General features: G+C 44.5%; 1 protein-coding gene across 9 annotated transcripts in view; it reads left to right on the forward strand.

Moving 5' to 3' along the window:
* KIF23 (kinesin family member 23) overlaps positions 1 to 18,421 on the forward strand; it is a 186,264-nt gene that overhangs the window by 90,414 nt on the left and 77,429 nt on the right. For 5 of the 9 annotated variants that reach the window (XM_085644661.1, XM_085644658.1, XM_085644655.1 and 2 more), the window contains exons 8-13: positions 515 to 556; positions 1,741 to 1,853; positions 1,983 to 2,104; positions 9,630 to 9,732; positions 16,804 to 16,883; positions 17,301 to 17,420. In XM_085644661.1, the coding sequence (XP_085500787.1) occupies positions 515 to 556; positions 1,741 to 1,853; positions 1,983 to 2,104; positions 9,630 to 9,732; positions 16,804 to 16,883; positions 17,301 to 17,420 (580 nt within the window). The remainder of the gene's footprint in view (positions 1 to 514; positions 557 to 1,740; positions 1,854 to 1,982; positions 2,105 to 9,629; positions 9,733 to 16,803; positions 16,884 to 17,300; positions 17,421 to 18,421) is intronic. The other 4 variants (XM_085644663.1, XM_085644656.1, XM_085644657.1 and 1 more) reach the window with 1 other exon arrangement.

The following is an 18,421-nucleotide window of genomic DNA, read 5'->3' on the forward strand; positions in this document are numbered from 1 at the left end:
TACGCTCTACTTGCGTGGACGCAGGGTCTCCTTGCTCACATCTTGGAAGTGTGAAAATAATCAGTGGAAAATAGCGTCCAGAAAAACGGAAGTTAAAGAAGCTTACAGCTAACGTGGGCAATGGATGGTCCAGTCCGATTAACCTCCAGGTTAAAATGCAATGGGTGAGGGGCGATTATGGCACTGGGGGGGGTCACTAGTGATGGAGATGCAACTGCTGGGTGTGAGATTGTGGGGTGTGGTGAGTGAGCTGTGTTAGTGGGTTGATTGAAGCCAGAACATCACTACATCTGTTGGTGTCAAAATGTCTTTCTCCTTGATAACATTCTGAAACTGTTTCCCCCCTCAGTAAAAACCTGTCCACTTCATTGAAATAAAAATGTCACACTCAGAGGGCCTATTGCCTGTACCCTCCCACCACAGTACTGGTGCAGCAGGGAGTACTTAAAAGGGGGTTGTGTGTTTTCTAAGACTTGGTCTGTTCCCACATAACATTTTCCTATTCCTTTGTCAGGTGGAACGTTGGGAACACTCCTGTGCGGAATCCTGACTTTGTGTACGTGGTAGTGTATCCTCTAGCCACACTATTCTGAGCTGTAGATGTAGAGTTTGTGGCTGCCTGCTCACCTGCTGTCTCGTCCTGAGACACTTGCTCCGAGACAGCTTTGCTTTTCCCTTAGTTGCTCGTGCATGTGCCAGATGTACAACAGATCCCTTATGCATGTAAAGTGCATTTTGTGCTGGCGCTGGTCAACACCTTGTGCATAGCTACACTTTATGTTCAATATTTATATGCAGCAGGTTGGATGCTCCTGGTAACCCAAGTATGTAAGGGGCTTGTTGAAGAGAAAAAAATAGTATGTTAGTTTAGCACTTGTATCCAGTAAGCTTTTGGTCTGCTGCCCATTCCTTTGCATTTGCTGAGTTTTTTTTTATTTTTTATAAACCTTCTTATTACTACTTTATACTTGTTGATACTCCTGTAAACTGGATTCTAGATGTAATTGTTTTAGTTTGGCTTGTTCACTTATGTATTGATATGGCAGATGAAAACCTCGCTTGCTGGCCAGAGCTTAAGGTTTTCATAGTTGTTTTCCTGGTAAATGATATTCTTTCAGCACAATGTTTATATTTGTAATGGCAACAGACATGTACGTTTTCATATCTTTCATGGTAGCTCTGAGGTAACCTTCTATTTTGTATTTTCTTTGCATTGGTACCCAAGACATGAGTTGCATAGTGCAGAGGTCTACAGTTACTTTTGCCAAATGAGCTGGGAGGGGAAATCTTAGCAACCCTACTCTGTTACTGGGCTTCGATTTGGCCTACCATTCTTTCTTACATATTGTGCCTGGTGTTTCCAATTTTTTTTGAAGGACATTGTTCTCCGATTGGCAACTGCCTGGCTCATTCTCTGCTAGATGAGGATTGGAACATGAACTTTGACAAATTTCAAGTGATGCATGGACAAGTGTATCAGTATTGTTCGAATAATGCCCTTTCCTTGACCTAACTTAAATTCCTGTACCACCTGTCCTGTTGGCATATGTGAATCTTAATACCATGTGCAAGCACCCAATTGCTGTAACAGAAGTGTGGCTGAGTATTTATTTGTGGACATCACCTCTTTGTCCTCATAAAACCCTTGCGAAAAGCGTGGCATTTTTGCATGTTTATGTCATCTGTAAATGTACGCTTGGTTTTATCTCACCACCTGCTGGCTCTGTTCTCTCTATGCAGACCTCCGCAGTCTAAAATCCTGCGTGAGGATCAGAATCATAACATGTACATTGCAGGATGTACTGAGGTGGAGGTGAAGTCTACTGAAGAAGCATTCGAGGTATTTTGGAAAGGTAAGAGAACAGACTGCAATTAGGCAGTTGACACTGACTTCATTGTGCTTTGGCATTTTATAATATCTTTGTTTAGGTGCCAAAGAAGCTATAAATTTCTATGTAAAAATAAAATGATATTTTCCTTAGGTCAGAAAAAACGACGCATTGCGAACACTCAGCTGAATCGTGAATCCAGTCGCTCTCACAGCGTCTTTAACATCAAACTGGCACAGGCACCACTGGATGCTGATGGTGACAATGTCATGCAGGTAATGACTGTTATTGACTGACTGAATGTATTTATAGAGCGCACTTATGCCGAGGCGTCTTGGCGCTAGGTAGCCACATCTGAGAAGCACTGATGTTAGTTTTGTAAGAAAATCCTGGTTTTTATGGCCTTTCTAAAGATTGAGCGAGGGGGCTGAAGGCGCAGGGAGACCGGGAGGGCGTTCCATAGTTTGGCCGCCAGGAATGAAAAGCATTTACCACCCCATCTTACCCTTTTGATTTTGAGAGGAAGGACCAGCCCGACGTTAGAGGACCGTAGACAACGCGTAGGAGTGTAGCGAGGAAAAAGGGATTGAACATCTTCGGCCCCGCCTCCATAGAGGGCTTTGTGAACAAGGCAAAGGGCCTTGAAGTCAATCCTGCGTCTTACCAGAAGCCAGTGAAGAGCTTTGATGCTAGCGGAGGTAGGATGGTGTTTCGGAAGGCCACATAAGACTCGGGCAGCAGCGTTTTGAAGAGATTGGAGTTTGGTCAGCTGTTTAGCCCCTGAGCCCAGATAGAGTGCGTTACAATAATCTATCCTAGATAGAATAAGAGAACCCACTACCGTTTTCCTGAGGGAAGACGGGATAAATGGGAGAATTTTGTAGAGGAGTTTAAGCGTGAAGAAACAGGCGGAAACCACTTGGTTGATTTGGGGGGCACAGGTAAGCCCACCGTCGAGGAGAAAACCAAGATTTCTAGCCTTGGCTACTGGAGAGGGGCACAAACCGGCCTCCGGGGGCCACCAGCTGGTTCCATATGGAGGGTTTATTTCCGAACTCGAGTACCTCGGTTTTTTGGGCATTTAGCTTTAGTAAGTTAACCCTCATCCAGGACATTACGGAGGAGAGACAGTCGCGGAATCGCTCAGCTGGTTGATTGTCATTTTGGGTAATTGACACCAATATTTGTGTGTCATCAGCTTAGGAGACGAGCGCTAGGCCATGACTCTTGATCAGTCTGGCCAGTGGGGTAACATAAATGTTGAAAAGAGTGGGCGAGAGTGCAGAGCCCTGTGGGACTCCGTCCGGGAGGGTGAACCGTTCCGATTGCATACCGTCCCAGTGGATTAGTTCTTCCCTAGAGTCGGAAGGAAGTGAGCAGGGATAGGGCCTTACCACTGACCCCCACGGCTTGCAGCCTCGTTAGTAATACTGTGTGATTTACAGTATCAAAGGCTGCCGTGAGGTCTAGTAGTATTAGGGCCGCTCTTCCTCAATCGTCCAACACCCTTCTAATTCCTTCAGTTGCCATTATCAAGGCAGATTCCGTAGAGTGTTGGGATCTAAACCCATGCTGAGTGGAGTCTAACAGGTTGTTTCCCTCCAGGTAGGACGTGAGGTCCTGATTAATGGTTTTTTCAAAAATTTTGGAGGTTATAGGTAGACATGAGATGGGGGCGATCATTTTTCGCCTCCAAAGGATCAAGAGTTTTTTCAATATAGGCCTAATACAGGCCAGTTTCCATCTTGCCGGAAAAATCCCTGTTCCAATCACTAGATTGAGCAGCGGGGTCAATGCTCTGCCGACATCTTCTGCTGCTAGATGTAAGATATACGGGGGACAAGGGTCAAGCGGGGATCCTGATTTAGTCTGAGCCAGCGATTCAACCACTTGCTTCATCTCCAGATTTGAAAAGTTGGTTAAGCTGCCATGGTGGGACTGACTGTAGATTCAGAAGTTCATCATAAACCAGGTTAACCTTGGACTGGAAAAAAAAACGCTAGGTTGTCGATAAAGACTTGGTTGGGTAGAAAGACAGAATCCCTAGGCCGAGAAGCCAGTGCAGTGACGGTTTTGAATAATTCTTTGGAGGAGTTGGAGGCTGCAAGAATTTTAGCAAAAAAATAGGTCGACTTAGCTAAGGTTATAGCTTGTTGATATTCCTTCACGACTGCACCATAGTCTGATTTAAGTGCGAGGCTATAGGAGGAGCGCCAAATGTTCTCCTTATGTCTACAGTTGATTTTGAGACTTTTTAGCTCTGCGGAGTACCAGGGTGCTGATGCAAGTCTTTTTATTGCTGGTTTAGACACTTCCGGAGCCAGTGGATTAGTGGCCTGTATAATCCAGTTATTAAAGCCTAAGGCTGCCAGATTGGGATCGGTCTGGAGAATGGCAAGATTTTTCGGAGCTGCGGACAGTTCAGGTTGCGTAACCTTTTTCCAGACCCGAATTTTGTTCTGAGGGGGTCTTGTTCTGCGGGACTGATTGAAGTCGGCAATATTGATGAGAAAGTTAACAGCGTAGTGGTCTGACCAAAGAAGGGGGAGTGAGTTAACTACCGTGATGAGTGAGCTGTTAGTAAAAATGCCGTCCAGGGTATGTCCGGCTTGATGTGTAGTTTGTAGCGCCATTTGCTTCAGACCAAAACTAGCTAAGGTGTCAGTTAAATTAGGTGTCTACATTTTTGGTTACCTCTAAGTGAAAGTTAAAATCACCAAGCAATGTAAAGGATGCTGTGTTGAGACAAGACTCCATACGAGTTTGTATCTGGGTGACGAATGTACGCCTAGGACCGGGGGGTCTATAGACTACGATTCCTTGAAAAATCTCTCTTATTCGTTTTTATGCTCCGAAACATAGCTTTTGCCGCTAGTAGAGGTTCAGGTATCATTCTAACCTTGAAACAATCTCTGTAAATCAGAGCGATTCCGCCCCCGGTGGTCCCAGTTCTATCCAGATTGGTGACTAAATAATTGGGTGGAGCTACATGATTCCAATCAGGGTCGCTAGCTTCATTCGCCCAAGTTTCCGTTAAGAAAACCAAATCAGGGTGATGAAGTTGAATGAAACAGTGTAGATCATTCTTGTGTTTCATCAGAGATCTGATATTAATTAGCACGCAGTTGATAGGATTGGCGCGTGTTATTGCCACATTATTATCTGAGGGGATGGGTTGCTGGCGCCTGTGTAGCCCACCCTGTGCAGGATACGACGCCCTAGTATTAATATGCTGGGAACAGAGGATGGGCCCGTTGTGAGTGGGGTTGGGTTGATTGACTCTACATCTGCCGCAAAATACCCATGGGAAGATGTGAGAATCTCTATCGCGATTGAGGTTCAAGCATTCACCATGTTTTAAGGACAGTAGCTCAATGCGGGAGTAAACCCGCCTGGACGTTGAGGCAGGGGTTCTGGCGCTGGGCGCAGACGGGCTTGCCACCGGCGCACACGCTGCGCGGTCGCAGCATCCGGTCTTAATTAGGCGGGGAGAAAATAGCAGGCTGAGCCACTAGAGTGCCAACTGCTACACGTGTCCGCTCTGGAGAGAGGGGTCACGTGGTATGCGGGAAAATGGCGGCGTCGGTGCTTGCAAATGAAAAGGGGGTGAGTAGATTCTTATTTTTAAGTGACGGCGCAATTAAAACTTTATGTATCCTAGGAGTCAGCAAAGTGAATATATCGTTTTTAAAAGCAGTATGCGAGCAAAACGGCGCTAGTAATCAGCGCGTCAGCAAGCAATTTCAAATTCTTCGTTCACGGCAATTCAATAAACATCAGTTGCATTCACCCACACAAGATCGAAATTCCTTCAGTTTAAGCAGCGGAACATAGAAAAATTATTATGAGCAGTAGGCCAATAACGCTAGTAATCGGCGCTAAGCCCAAGACTGGATACATGTGCGCGGTCGCAGCATCCGGTCTTAAGTAGGCGGGGAGAAAATTCCACTTTATTGAAGGAATATTAACCTCCTCTTCAATGTGTAACATTTTTATATATGTTGGCTCGAATGTATACTTATTTGACTCAAGCCTGCAACATCTTTGTAAATTGATCCATTTTAGTTATTGAACACATCACCTCCACTCTGATGATACTCCACAGGTACCCTTTGCTACACTGCAAAATCTACAAAACTACCACAAGCGCCCCTTGCCTAATTGCTGACCAGCTCTTCATCTCCTGTGTCTCTCGCCACAGCCATGACCCCATCACACTGAAAAGTAGTGAGGCAGAAAGGGGAAAAAAGCAACATTCCTTATATTAAAACAGTATCTGAAGCAAAATCCCCCTCCATCAGGACTGCCCCAACCTGGCTCAAGTTTAGAAAACCGCTGAGGACGAACTTTTTTAAAGAACATTACATCATGATTCAGTAACAGTCCACTTTAACTCTTAGAAAACAACTACACCTCCAGTGAAACTTGAACTATCTTTGACTTTGTACAGCGTTCCACTGGTGTTTGGCTAGATTTGCACTATAGCATCCCTCCCTTAGTCCCTTACCTCCAGCTGTCTGTCCGTCCATGCATCTATTCATCCAGGGGTTTTGGTGAGAGTGGTTGAATACCTAGTACAGTGCTAGTGTGATGTTGGAAATAAACCTTGCATCCTTTTTACTGGTATATGGTTTAATAGTTTCTGGTTTTTTACGTTGGTGGTGAGTTGTTTAGGAACGTTTGGACTCTTGCTCTTATAGCTAATCGGCACCTTAAAGTTGGTGATTTTTTTTTTTTTTTTTTTGTTTAAATTTAAAAAAATTTAAAAAAACGTTGTTTTCTCCCTAATGTATCTTGGTCTTCTTTGTCCCTCTGTTCAGTTTTGATGGAAAACCTTAAGAGTGAAACTGCTGATCTGAACACTTGTCATAACAAATGAATTTCTTGCCTGCTTTAGGCCTTCAGTCTGCATTTTTATTTGCCTCTTATTTTTTGGGTGATTGGCATATTCTCTTCACTTTTCAGTCTTCAATCCTATGGCCTTTTTAGGTCTTGCCTACGTAGCGCGCATGCGTTGCATAGGAGGGGACCTTTTGGAATCTATCAGCATTTTGGCTAAAAGCGTGCGTTTGCATTGCTTTCTATTGCAGCGCGTGCACGTTTGGCGTGCGGGAGCGAGCATGGGCGCCATATGTTTGTAATTATCTTGAAAACAGATGGGGCCCCTGCTCGCTCCCGCAAGGGAAATGCTGTGTGTGTCTGGTCCCTGTTACCATGCAGATACTGCTTGTCTTTCGCATTCGGCGGCTCTCTCACTTTCCTTCGGTGCTACGCTCTTGCTCTTTCTGCTTTGGTGACTCAGTCCCACTCAGCCTCAGGGACTTCCTTCTTCTCTCCCTTGTGAGTTCACAGTTCAGGGTCTTTGTCGCACTGTTCTTTCAGATCTCACTCGCTCTTTAAGCCTCATTGTCAGGGGCTCGTGTTTTTGATTCTCCCCTACACCTGCTTGTTCAATCGCTGAGCTCGGCGCCGCTGCCTCTCTCATGACCTCTTCTGCATTGCACACTTCCTCCTCAGCATAGTCGCTCTGTTCCACTTTCCTTCTAATTAAGACAGTCTAGCACGCCCACTCACTCTCAGACCATCAAGTATTCTAGGGTGTTTCTCTCCCATTTCTATTTCTTCTGCCTCAGTTTTGTTTATTCGACTCGGTTTTCGTTAACACGAGTTACGAGTAGTCCTTTCGCCCAATCCGGCATGCACTGCGGGTATTTCTTCCTTTCAGCTAGGATATGATGTTTCTTTTAGTTCTATATTTCTTTGTACGTGACTGTCATCTGTGTCTATTGCGCTCCCAGACAGGGCTTTGAATGATGGAATGTAACAAGCATTGGTAAATGCATTAGGTTTATCCTACCTTACTTCTATATGATAAAAAGGCATGCATGGAAAAGGCTTTGGCAACTGCAATATAAGCAGTAGTTTAAAACATGTACAGTGTAACTACCAAGACTAACTGAAAATGCTTCAGAAACATCAGCGTGGTGGGATTCCAGAATGACTAATGTGAAATAATAAAATTGGGCGGACCTAAACAATCTTCCCAAAACCCCAACACATTCATGGATGATGTGCTCTCAATAATACAGCCCCTCCTATTCTGTAGTTACCCTGAGCTGATTCCAATAAACACTACGGAACAGTTGATACACTGAAAGACTGAATTATAGAACATTTACGACATTTACTCTAAAACTGATGAAATATATCAAACATAAAAAATGTCAACTACAAATGTGCATGTATTAGTGGTAGGGAGGCAGAGTTCACTAAACAAATGCCAAGAAGCATTGGCATAGGCAATAGGTCTCGCCTTTGGGACCTTAAGTTATGTTGTTGCACCAAGGATATTGTGCTGGATAACTAAACACTTATAACGTCCCAAAGGCGAGACCTATTGGCTATGCCAATGCTTGTTCTTTCAGTCTCTGAACTGCCTTGGGAATAGAAGCGAATTGATTTCAGCAGAGTGCTTCGAAATCTAAAAAGCACAAATTTCAGATTACATCAAAAGATCTCGTCACCTTTGCTTCCTCTGAGCCCACCAAAGACATTCTGCACCTGCCTTAAAGTTGTAGACTTCTAGTCATGGTGTGTTGCCAACGGCACTATCCAGATGCCAAATCACCTTCAAAGAGATCTTCACCATCTTAGTGTCTTGCTACCGGTAGGGACAACAAAAATGCCATAAAAGCTTTGCCGTCAATGACTAGTATTTCTGTACGTTGATTGTAAGACAGTCGACGGAGACACTATCAACCGGTAGCACTCAATCAGTGAAGCCAGGCCAGCTGTCGACCTAGAGAACCCTGTTTTTGACCAAGCCCCCTGTCTAGGAAAGCACCATTGCTGACTAACACTCAGTCTTCGCCTCTCTAGCTTCCAGCAGCGAGTTCAGTTTCGTATGGCTACCTTATTAACTAGCAGCTCCTGTTGGTTACTTAATCACCTGCTTCACGTGACACCTCAATGACTTCAGCATTGCCACAAACTCCAATTCCCTCCATGCTGCCACTTGTACATTTGGCGTCACTGATTAGAATAGCTCCCAAGCCATCAGTGCAACTTTCGGGTGATACTTCCTTTGCATCTGTGCAGAGGTAAGGAGTTTGTGATCCTGACACTGATGGTGAAGACAGCCAACCTCTGATCTATTTAGATGACCACTTGCTTTCTAAAGATACCTCGTGGGCAGAGGGACCTAATTTTGTGGATATCATTTACTTGCATGCGAATGCTGATGTACAGTCATTTTACTATGGTCACTGCCCCCTCATGACTTCCAGGAGTCCCCCTTATAAAAGGTGGTCGCTGCAATGCGCTTTTTTTTTTTTTATTTTTTTTTTTTATTTTTTTTTTTGTAATAACCATGACTGCTTTTGCAGTTGCTTTCCTGAAGCATCTTTTATTAATGACACTTAGAAGGCAGCCACTTGAACAGTTCAATTTTCAGTCCGTCCCAAAGATAATGTGCAATTGGGCTGTATTTCTGCAGAATAATATCCCTGCACAACATTTTGTATAACAATCTCATGCTGAAAATGTTGATCTAAGTAAGGCTAGGAAAAATTTCTATAATTAGCTGAGTGCTCTGTAGAGTAATTAATCTGTTATCCTTTTGTATATGCGGTTAAGTATTTCAGCAGCTTTTTCAACGAGACCTCCTTCATACATTCATCTAAGACGTGATTATGACTAGGTTGATGTGTTTGTGATCATGGAGTGCTGACCCTGGACTGTCTTCCCTCCTTTGTATGCCTTTTCTGGATTATTTGAAATTGGATGTTTCTCCCCAAATAGGAGCGCGAGCAGATCACAACTAGTCAGCTTTCTTTAGTGGATCTGGCTGGAAGTGAAAGGACGAACCGCACCAAGGCTGAAGGCAACCGGCTACGTGAGGCTGGTAAGTTCTTTATTCAGTATGATTTGTTATTGAATTGTCAAAGGCCAGAAGGAGTACATAATTACGATTTTAGTGTTTGTAAAAAAAAAAAAAAAAAAATTACAAAAATCATATTAAGTAACTATCTCTGGGGCGCTTAAACAGTTGGCTGCTGTCCTTTCTTGTGCTGCATATTTTGTATGCCTCACTGCTCACTTAAATGTATAAATCGGTCATGAACTTCATGTAATCATGTTACATTTACAGAATTTTATTTGTTGTTGCCACCATACTTGATAGTTTCAAAGAGCTTCACAAAATGAGCGGTGGGAGAGCAGTACAACGAGCAGCACAAGGGGGAAAATTTGGCATGGATCATTTAATTTAAACAATGTGCAATGGCATGAGCGTATGTGCTTTAAGTTTTTGTTATTGGTATTAACTGATCACAAATTCCACCATATTGCATGTGAAACTACACGTGCACATTTATTCTGGACACCCCAACAATGCAGAGGTATCCTCAAACCAAGGTATGAAGGTAAAAGTAAGAGTCCTCTCATGTACGTGAGGAAATTTGGAACCCAGCTTAGCATAAATGCCAAGGTTTCAGATTGCTTGCGTGGGACATTTTTAGAATCAGTGTCATTCTGAGTGACATTTAACGACTGTCATTTTCTCAGGCACATAATCAAGCAATGAAGAAGAGGGAAATATATAAATATCAAGAATCGCATCGATGGGCAGGGATGCCCCAAAAAGCGGGACGGTAAATGGGGGGGAAGTGGAACAAGTATAGGGGCGATATATGTATTTCTCCCACCTTGGAACTGCGGAGGGAGAGGCAGACATTACTTGCTCTATGGGATGGGACAGAAGAAACTGTTTCACCGGGTGGCCACCACTACATCTCTGCGGGCTGGAAGATGCTCTTTACTTCCCTGTGGCCTCCGTTGTTTGTTCACATATGATCTATTGTCATGCTGGCTCAGTGCCGCACAAAAGTTTTCAGTATCCTCTTACTCTGTATAACTGATGTACTGTCAATTCGAACTGATTTTCTCCTTGCCACTGATGATCCTATGATGCCTCAATTGTTGCTGTTTTTTTCATTAATAAAATTGTTTATTAAAAAAAAAAAAAAAATAAGAATCGCATTGATTTGGACAACAAGAAACTCTTAAAATCTTAAACTCCTTCAAAGCACCAGAAATGGAAGGGCACTGTGGGACCCAAATGTACCAAGCGGGATGCGAGTGCCTCCCAGCCCAGATGATCTCAGCTTCCTGCTAATAAATTACTCAGTCACTGCAGTTAGCTGACTCAGACTCTGAGCGCTGCCCAGCATGCCGCTGCACCGGGCAAGCCTCGGGAGAGGCTGTGGCGTGCAGGGTATAATTTTTTCTAAGGACTTTAGCTCGGCTACTAGCTCTTGCAAATAATTAAAATCCATTTGCCGAGCGGTCCGCCTTAGAGCATGTCACTGCCCAGCCCTGCAGCCGTAACACCAGCTGCCGCCTGGGGGCACTCAGCCAGTCACAGATGAGCTCCAGGCTATCGGGCTTCCGTTGTAACTTTACTGAGGCTCATGATGCGCTCTAAAACTAAATTAAATTAGGAAGGGAAAGATACCAGTAGTAACACCTACTTGTCTGTCTCTAGCGAGCAGCGCCATGACTGTACAGGCCAGCCCGCTGCGACCACTCCCCCGGCATGGGCTAGAGGCTGCAGACCGGCCCAGGACTTGATGACTAGCGACGCGGCATTAATCATCATGGCTGCTGGACTGCACTGTTGTGCAGGCTACTGAGGCAGCATCACTCCGTCAGCGTTCCAGGCTGAGTTGTGGGTCGGTATACGTCATTATGGCTGTGCAGCAGAACCACTCGCTGTGAGCAGCGCTGCCGAGCATAAATTGTCTGCTGCACCCACCCGCTCGCACCGCAGGTGGCCAGGCCTGCTTATAGGTGTATGTGTGTGACAGTGTCTGTCTTTGCTGCCTCAGCAGTAACCATTGGGCACATTTTGCAGACTGATTCATTCTTGTGATGTGGTTAATGTTGTTACATTGTAGAGTCCAGAGCAAGCTGAGCCAGTCCCCAAGCGTGCGGCAAGTAACACTGACAGTGCGCTGCCAGCTTTTCAATGAATCGGAGGTGCTAATTAGCAGAATTCCGGCTAGACCACTGAGGAGTCGCTATATATGCATGACTTTGCATTTTAGTGCAGTGATATGGACCACCACAGCAATACATTAGTCTAACGCCTGATGTTTTGTACTTGACAGGGCTGGCTTAAACAATGCTTGAGCATCCCCTTGGAGCAAGGAGGTGCACCTGCTGAACGCATGTCACCGATGGATTTTGTAGTTGTCCAGGATGGCATTAGCTTGTCTAGAGAAATATTTTACAGTGTCTTGAGAAATGTGATCGTCGTCCGCCTGTGGAATGACTTTCTTCAGGGAAGTGCTCATCACCACATCAAACCGTGTTTGGGATGTGATTAACCGAGACAAAGACTGTCTTTGGGACAATGGTACTTTTTGTTGAAAGACTTTGAGGTTGTGTTAGTGGCAACAATATAGCCAATCCCTGTTTTTGGTCAAAGGGAAACTAGAACAGGTTTGGCAGTTACTTGTCTAAATTCGCCAAGCTTCCCATCCACTGTGGAGTTCTTTACTCACATAGAGAGAACGGTGATCGCAAATGTAGTCTTTACAAAATTTTGTTCCAAGAAAACAGATTGCTGTTAGGACTCCTGAACCAGTGTGTTGTGATAGTCTCCAGCTGTGCCTTCAGGACCTGTATTGGAGGCTGGAGAGTGCTCCCATCAAGGATAGCTTGATGAGAGCAGGAGCCTTTCAGTGGCTTAAGCTTTTTCTTGTGCTTCCTTTGTGGGATATTTTTTTTTTGTACAATGCTAATTATGCCCACCCTGGAAAATGCCAGGTCCAGTATTTCTTTTCTTCCAGAAATTTCTTGGTTGCTCACATGATGGTTGTGAGAGAGTGTCTCTTTTGAAGTGGTTAGTCCCCACTTTTTTGCTAGGTATTTCATGTGGTTTTGATTGTAGTGCACAGGGTCCTTGCCGACCAGGTCCCCTGTGCCAGTTCTTCCCTAAAACATATCCACAATTGGTACTTCTGCCCCTAGTAAGAGGTAGCATGGGTTCCTAGCGCCTGGAGGCTGAAGAGGGTCCCCGGGGACTCCCCTCACTAGGACCATGCCTCTGCAGCTTGTATGTCTTCTGTATAGGAAAAAAAAGACAAAGTCGACATGGAAACATGCCTGGGTGCCATGCCAACCAGCACTGCCTGTAGGTATAGGTATAGGTAATTCGCCCCGTCTAGCGGACCTTGCAGCCCCAAGGCAGGGTGCACTATACCCCAGGTGAGGACATATCATCTGCATGAGTAATCTGCATGAGTAATTTTGCCCCTACAGTACTTAAGTAAATTCTTAAATTTTGTAAGTGCAAGGGAAGGAATAAGGAGTACATGGGCTGGAGCCTCGACAACTCGAGTTCCCCTGAACCATGATGGCATCACTGAAACCATTAGTGTTTGGTACCAAACAGCTCCTTGTAATAAAACCCACACTGATGCCAGTGTGAGATTTATTAAAACATGAACTCTTAGGTGCCCCCCTGAAAACCTACCAACCCTGGTGTGCTTACTGACTGGATTTAGTCATCCTGGCACACACAGGCATGTGTCTGGACCCCTGGGTGAAGAGCCTCTGCTCTCTGGGACCCGAAGCAATGCACATCCTGGGCAGAAGTTTGTCACCTCCTCCCCTCAGGATGGGCCAGTGCTCGTAAGGGAAGCTTCAATAATGCGACCCACCTGATGGCTGCCCCTGGTTTACACCCCCTCCCCCCGTGAAAACCGGCAGAAACTCAAAGGCTAGGATAGGAGGTGTGCCCACCTTTGCCAACTTCACCCCTCAGGTGTAGGAGGCGAAGTTGAGCACACTTTTCAGTCCCCTCCATCTTGAAGATGAGGGGACTCCCCCAGTCAGGGCTAGGTCTATGCCCCCTCCCACAGGAGGGTCGCCAAAGTGTGTGTGTGTGTGTGTGGTCACCCCAGGTAAGGTGCCCATTGGCCCTACCTACTAATCCCCTTAAACGCCCCATAAATTTAGTATTTAGACATCTACCCCACACCTAGAAACTAGATTCCTGCAACCTGCAAAGAAGACACCATGCAGCCAAGCCTGAAGACGACTGTTGACTTGGCCCCAGCCCTACTGGCCTGTCGCCAGCTTTAAAGACCCTGCAAAGAAGACAGCACCTGTCCTGTGCTCGGCGACTTCCAGAATCCTGAGGAAGACTGCCTTTTCTTCAACAAAGACCGGATCTCCTGAGGACAGCACCCCTGTCCGGAAAAATCTAGCTCCAAAGGCTCCGGATCGAGTGTGAACAGCGACTCCTGCCCACTCTGCACCAGACACCCACGACCCAAGTCGGAGTGGCTCACCTGTCCAGTGAAGTCTCCCAGCGATCCGAACCTTGAATCCAGCGTTGGCTGAACTCCACGGCAATGCCTGCAACCTGAATCCAGAGGCTCCCTCTAACTGTGATCAGCTCCAGTAAGAAGATTTTGTCAAAAGGCACCCCTGCACCCAAAGCCCCTGCGCCTTGGTGAGCTGAATCAACGGTGCCCTACGACTCCCTACATCTCTACTGTCGTTGGTATCTGTCCTGCAACCTCCAGTGCGACGCCTGCAGCCTATTTGTCAAAAGCAGAATCCTCATTGAAAAGCATTGGGCATCTGATGCTGAAATTGCACCCTGCACCCGGCTACCTCTGTGCAGCTGGTGGTGTATGTTTGGTGCTACTTTGTGGCCCCCCCCTGGGCTAGACCTAACCCCCCAAAGCTTGGCCCCTGTAACAGTTTCACTTACTTGCAAGAAGTGTGGCTTTGAGCACGAAAAAGAAGACACTCGATTTCCCGTCTTAAACTCTGCACGTTTCAAGACGGCATATGAGAGAGGAAGATATAATACCTCCACAGCCCGCCAAAATCTTAAAAGTACCGTAATAGAACGCGGGGGCCCGCCGGAGTGGAAAGACTTTGGAAGTGTGACATTTTAAATAACACGGAACAGAGGTATGAGGAGATACTAGTGGCCAGATATCACATATCGAAGCGTAATACCATCCCATATATTGTCTCCTCTAATAAAGAACAAAGGGAAGACAATAAGACAGTTACCATCCAGCTCAACAAATCACGGGGAGTGATACCAGAATTGACACTCTGAGAAAACACATTTATTATGGTCTTGATAAAGATGGAAGTATAAGTGTAACCATCGAAACGCGTCGAAGCTTCTGCAAGCATAATCTAAGGACCAACATAGAATTGTAGATACAAAGGAGATTAATGCATCACTATTTATGTTCCAGAAATTATAATTCCATATGATCCATATGATATGCAGTAGGAAATGACAAGGTGTTTTGTCTAAATATGTGTTGTTTTTTGTGCTATGCTGGTCATAACAATGTGTAAATCACTGTAATTGAATAATTTTCCTCTGTATTGTGTCGAGTCAGATTGGTGACTCTATTTTGCGACTTTTAATCAGGTTTTTTTAATAAATTGTAATTTACATGCAAAAATTATATTTGGTATTTTATAACTCACACTCTCGGACTGTTTTTTGTGGCATTGAGATATATACCTATTTTAGGGTTATTTCCATTTATGTTAACTATATTGTATGGTCAAGGGGATTGATACTGTTGGTGTATTGGCTTTGAGCACCCTCAGGCTCCATTGAAACACATTGGGCCAACTTCAATTTTGGCCTCTGCACCCAGCCAACGCCTGTGCCGCTGGCGGTGCAGGTTTGGTACTCGCCTGACCCTTGCTGACCTTTTGTCCTGAAGACTGAAACTGTAAGTGTGATACTTACCTGTTTAACCGCATTGTTTTCCTCCATAGGATAACATTGAACTGTGAAGAAATTGTTCATAGTGTTGACTTTTGAAAGGGAAAAGTATTTATATAGAAGTAAAAACAAAGCTTATTTTTCTAAAATTGGTATTTTACTCCTTTTGAGTCCTGTGTCCATTATTGGTCAATGATGTGCAAGAAATGTCTTTTACTCCTCTGTTATGCCTAAGACTGCTCACCCACACTACCACTATTAGAGCACTTTGGGTTTTACATTGAGCCTGGTGCACTTTTGGGGGAAACCCTGGACTCTGTGCACGGTATAACCACCTTGTGGCATACCATATATAGAGCCAGCTTCCTAAAGTGGTGCTTTCTTTGCACTGTATCTAGCTGAAGCCCGTTGTCAGTCATTGTGTGAACAAAGTATTGCAATCGGATGCTTTTACTCTCCATTTGGGTTATTCGCATCACCTGCATTTGTGCAGTAAGTGTGTGGTGGAAGATTATGGGGATGAGATTTGTGGATGGTGGGGGGGGGGGGAGCTGGGGTTTCTGAGGTAGAAATGCCGAACTACCTCCTTATCTGAAAGGTTTCTCTATACCACACATGAAGGCTGAGACTTTGTAAACTCCTAAAGAATAGCTGTACTAATAATAGTAGGGGCCCTCATATTTATGGTAGCACGCAATGCAGGTTTGATGTTCCCAATAGTGTGTGAATTCAAGCCAGAGTGGGGCATAATCTACCTCAGCTGAGGAAACCAGGTGATGAAGGGAGAAATGGCAAAAATATACAAATATCAAGGGAGTATCTAAAGCTGATCCAATGTTCGGAATGTGTCGTCCTTGAAAGAAACAGTTCTGATCAGTGCCTTTTGGCAAAAAAGAGAATTGATGAGGCATGCTTACGAGCATGGAATGTGGATGGGCTTGTCACCTATGATGTATTTATGAGCGGTACTGGATCTCAAAGCTATGAAATAACAGCTTGTGAAAGTGTCCTATGAAACCATGAGGTGGCAAGGCACCTGCCAAAAATGGAAAACATCATCGTATAAGATGAGAAGTGGACACTTAATTTTCAATTGTAGGAGCTCGGGCGACCATTCACAGGTCCTTTTCTGTACTAAAGATTTGCATTGACTTAACCAACGTTGTAGAGTTTCTTTGTGTTTCTTATTTTCAGGGAACATCAATCAGTCCTTAATGACCCTGCGCACATGTTTAGAAGTTTTACGTGAGAATCAGCTGTATGGCACCATGAAGGTATGTGGCAGCAGACATGGGAAATCTTGCGGGAGGAGTGGGAGCAATAAAGATTTAGATGAGGTGATAGGTTGCATGAAGCACTATGGCACATAGCTTTGAAGGTGCAGTGTGGGAAGGATAAAGTAGATTGCAGGGTGGGTGTAAAGATTTGGTAGGTGTACAGAGTGTATACAGTGGGACAGATGGGCAGTGATGGTACTGGATGAAGTGCAAGAATGGGCTGCCTGTTATGATGATACTGTGAACATGTTACTGTATTTTATTGGAGTTGGCGGAAGAAAACCTGCCTAGCTTTTTTACTTTAAGAAACCATGCCACTAGTTTCATTAAGGTTGTCTAAAAGCGGAAAACCCTTTAGCAGCTGTTATCCATGAAGTCTAGCATTGTTCTCAAATGCTCCTCTTAATGTTTCAGATGGTCCCATACAGAGACTCAAAGCTGACTCATCTCTTCAAGAACTACTTTGATGGCGAGGGAAAAGTTCGCATGATTGTTTGTGTAAATCCGAAAGCTGATGATCATGAGGAGAGCTTGGTACGGTGCTTCACATTGTGCTGGTTTCTCAATTTTCTGTTTTACAAATATGGTTGGTCTTTAGTCTGTCTTGCTTTTTTAAGAACTTGTCACCCATACAACATTTTCAGGGTTTCCTAGACATTCTGCTGAATCTGGTTTGTGAATTGTCTGTTTTTCTCTCTCTGATTCACACCCATTTTTTCTTTAATTATTTTCATGCGCGTCCCGCCCTGTGCGGCTTTTTGCTCTTTCCACATGCTTTCAAGTACTGATGGCACTTTCAGCAGAGTCCAAGGATTGGATGAGTTTGGTCTGGACTAACCTCAGATGGGTAAAGTTGGTGGGCCTTGCATGAAGGCTATGTGGTCCTGCAGTTTCCTGTCCCACATTTGGGCATACATTATTGATTAGTAAAATTTGGTGAGTGGATGAGCACAATTACTGCTATCATTTGTGCAATTTGCTGGCTGAAGGTTGGAATCCTGGTGATTTTCACTTCTTTCCAGGATTATTCAAATGCATACCAGTTGGGTAAATTAAATGGGAACATCTGCAGTTTATGGTAACTTTCTTTTCATGCAGCTGCTCAAGCTGAAGTTTTTGATATTATTACTTGTAAATAACAAGTGTTTATATTCCCTGATTTTTATGGCATTAAAATATGTGATCTTGAGGGAGTAAAAGTTCTAGTCTGTCGCCTTTAAGTCACCAGATGTCAGCACGTAGCACTAAACTCACTTAGTCTGTTTGCCATGGTTTCTACTGGTTGCCATGGTTTCTACTGGTTGCAAGTATTTTATGCATACATTTTGGGGTTGTTTCAAGAGTGATTTACCCCTTATGTTTACATTTTTTTTATACAATTCAGTTCTCATTGGAACCATCTATACCCCTAGACAAGCTCTTTACTTTCTGCCATCTAGTGGTTGGGTCTGGAATGTATTTTAGTCCTGGGGACCATTTGGTGGTAAGCCCTTCCCCTGGTGTAATGAGATCTATGCCCTGGAAGTCCTGGTGCA

This window comes from Triturus cristatus, chromosome 3_1 (assembly GCF_964204655.1).
Source record: "Triturus cristatus chromosome 3_1, aTriCri1.1, whole genome shotgun sequence".
Lineage (NCBI taxonomy): Eukaryota > Metazoa > Chordata > Amphibia > Caudata > Salamandridae > Triturus > Triturus cristatus.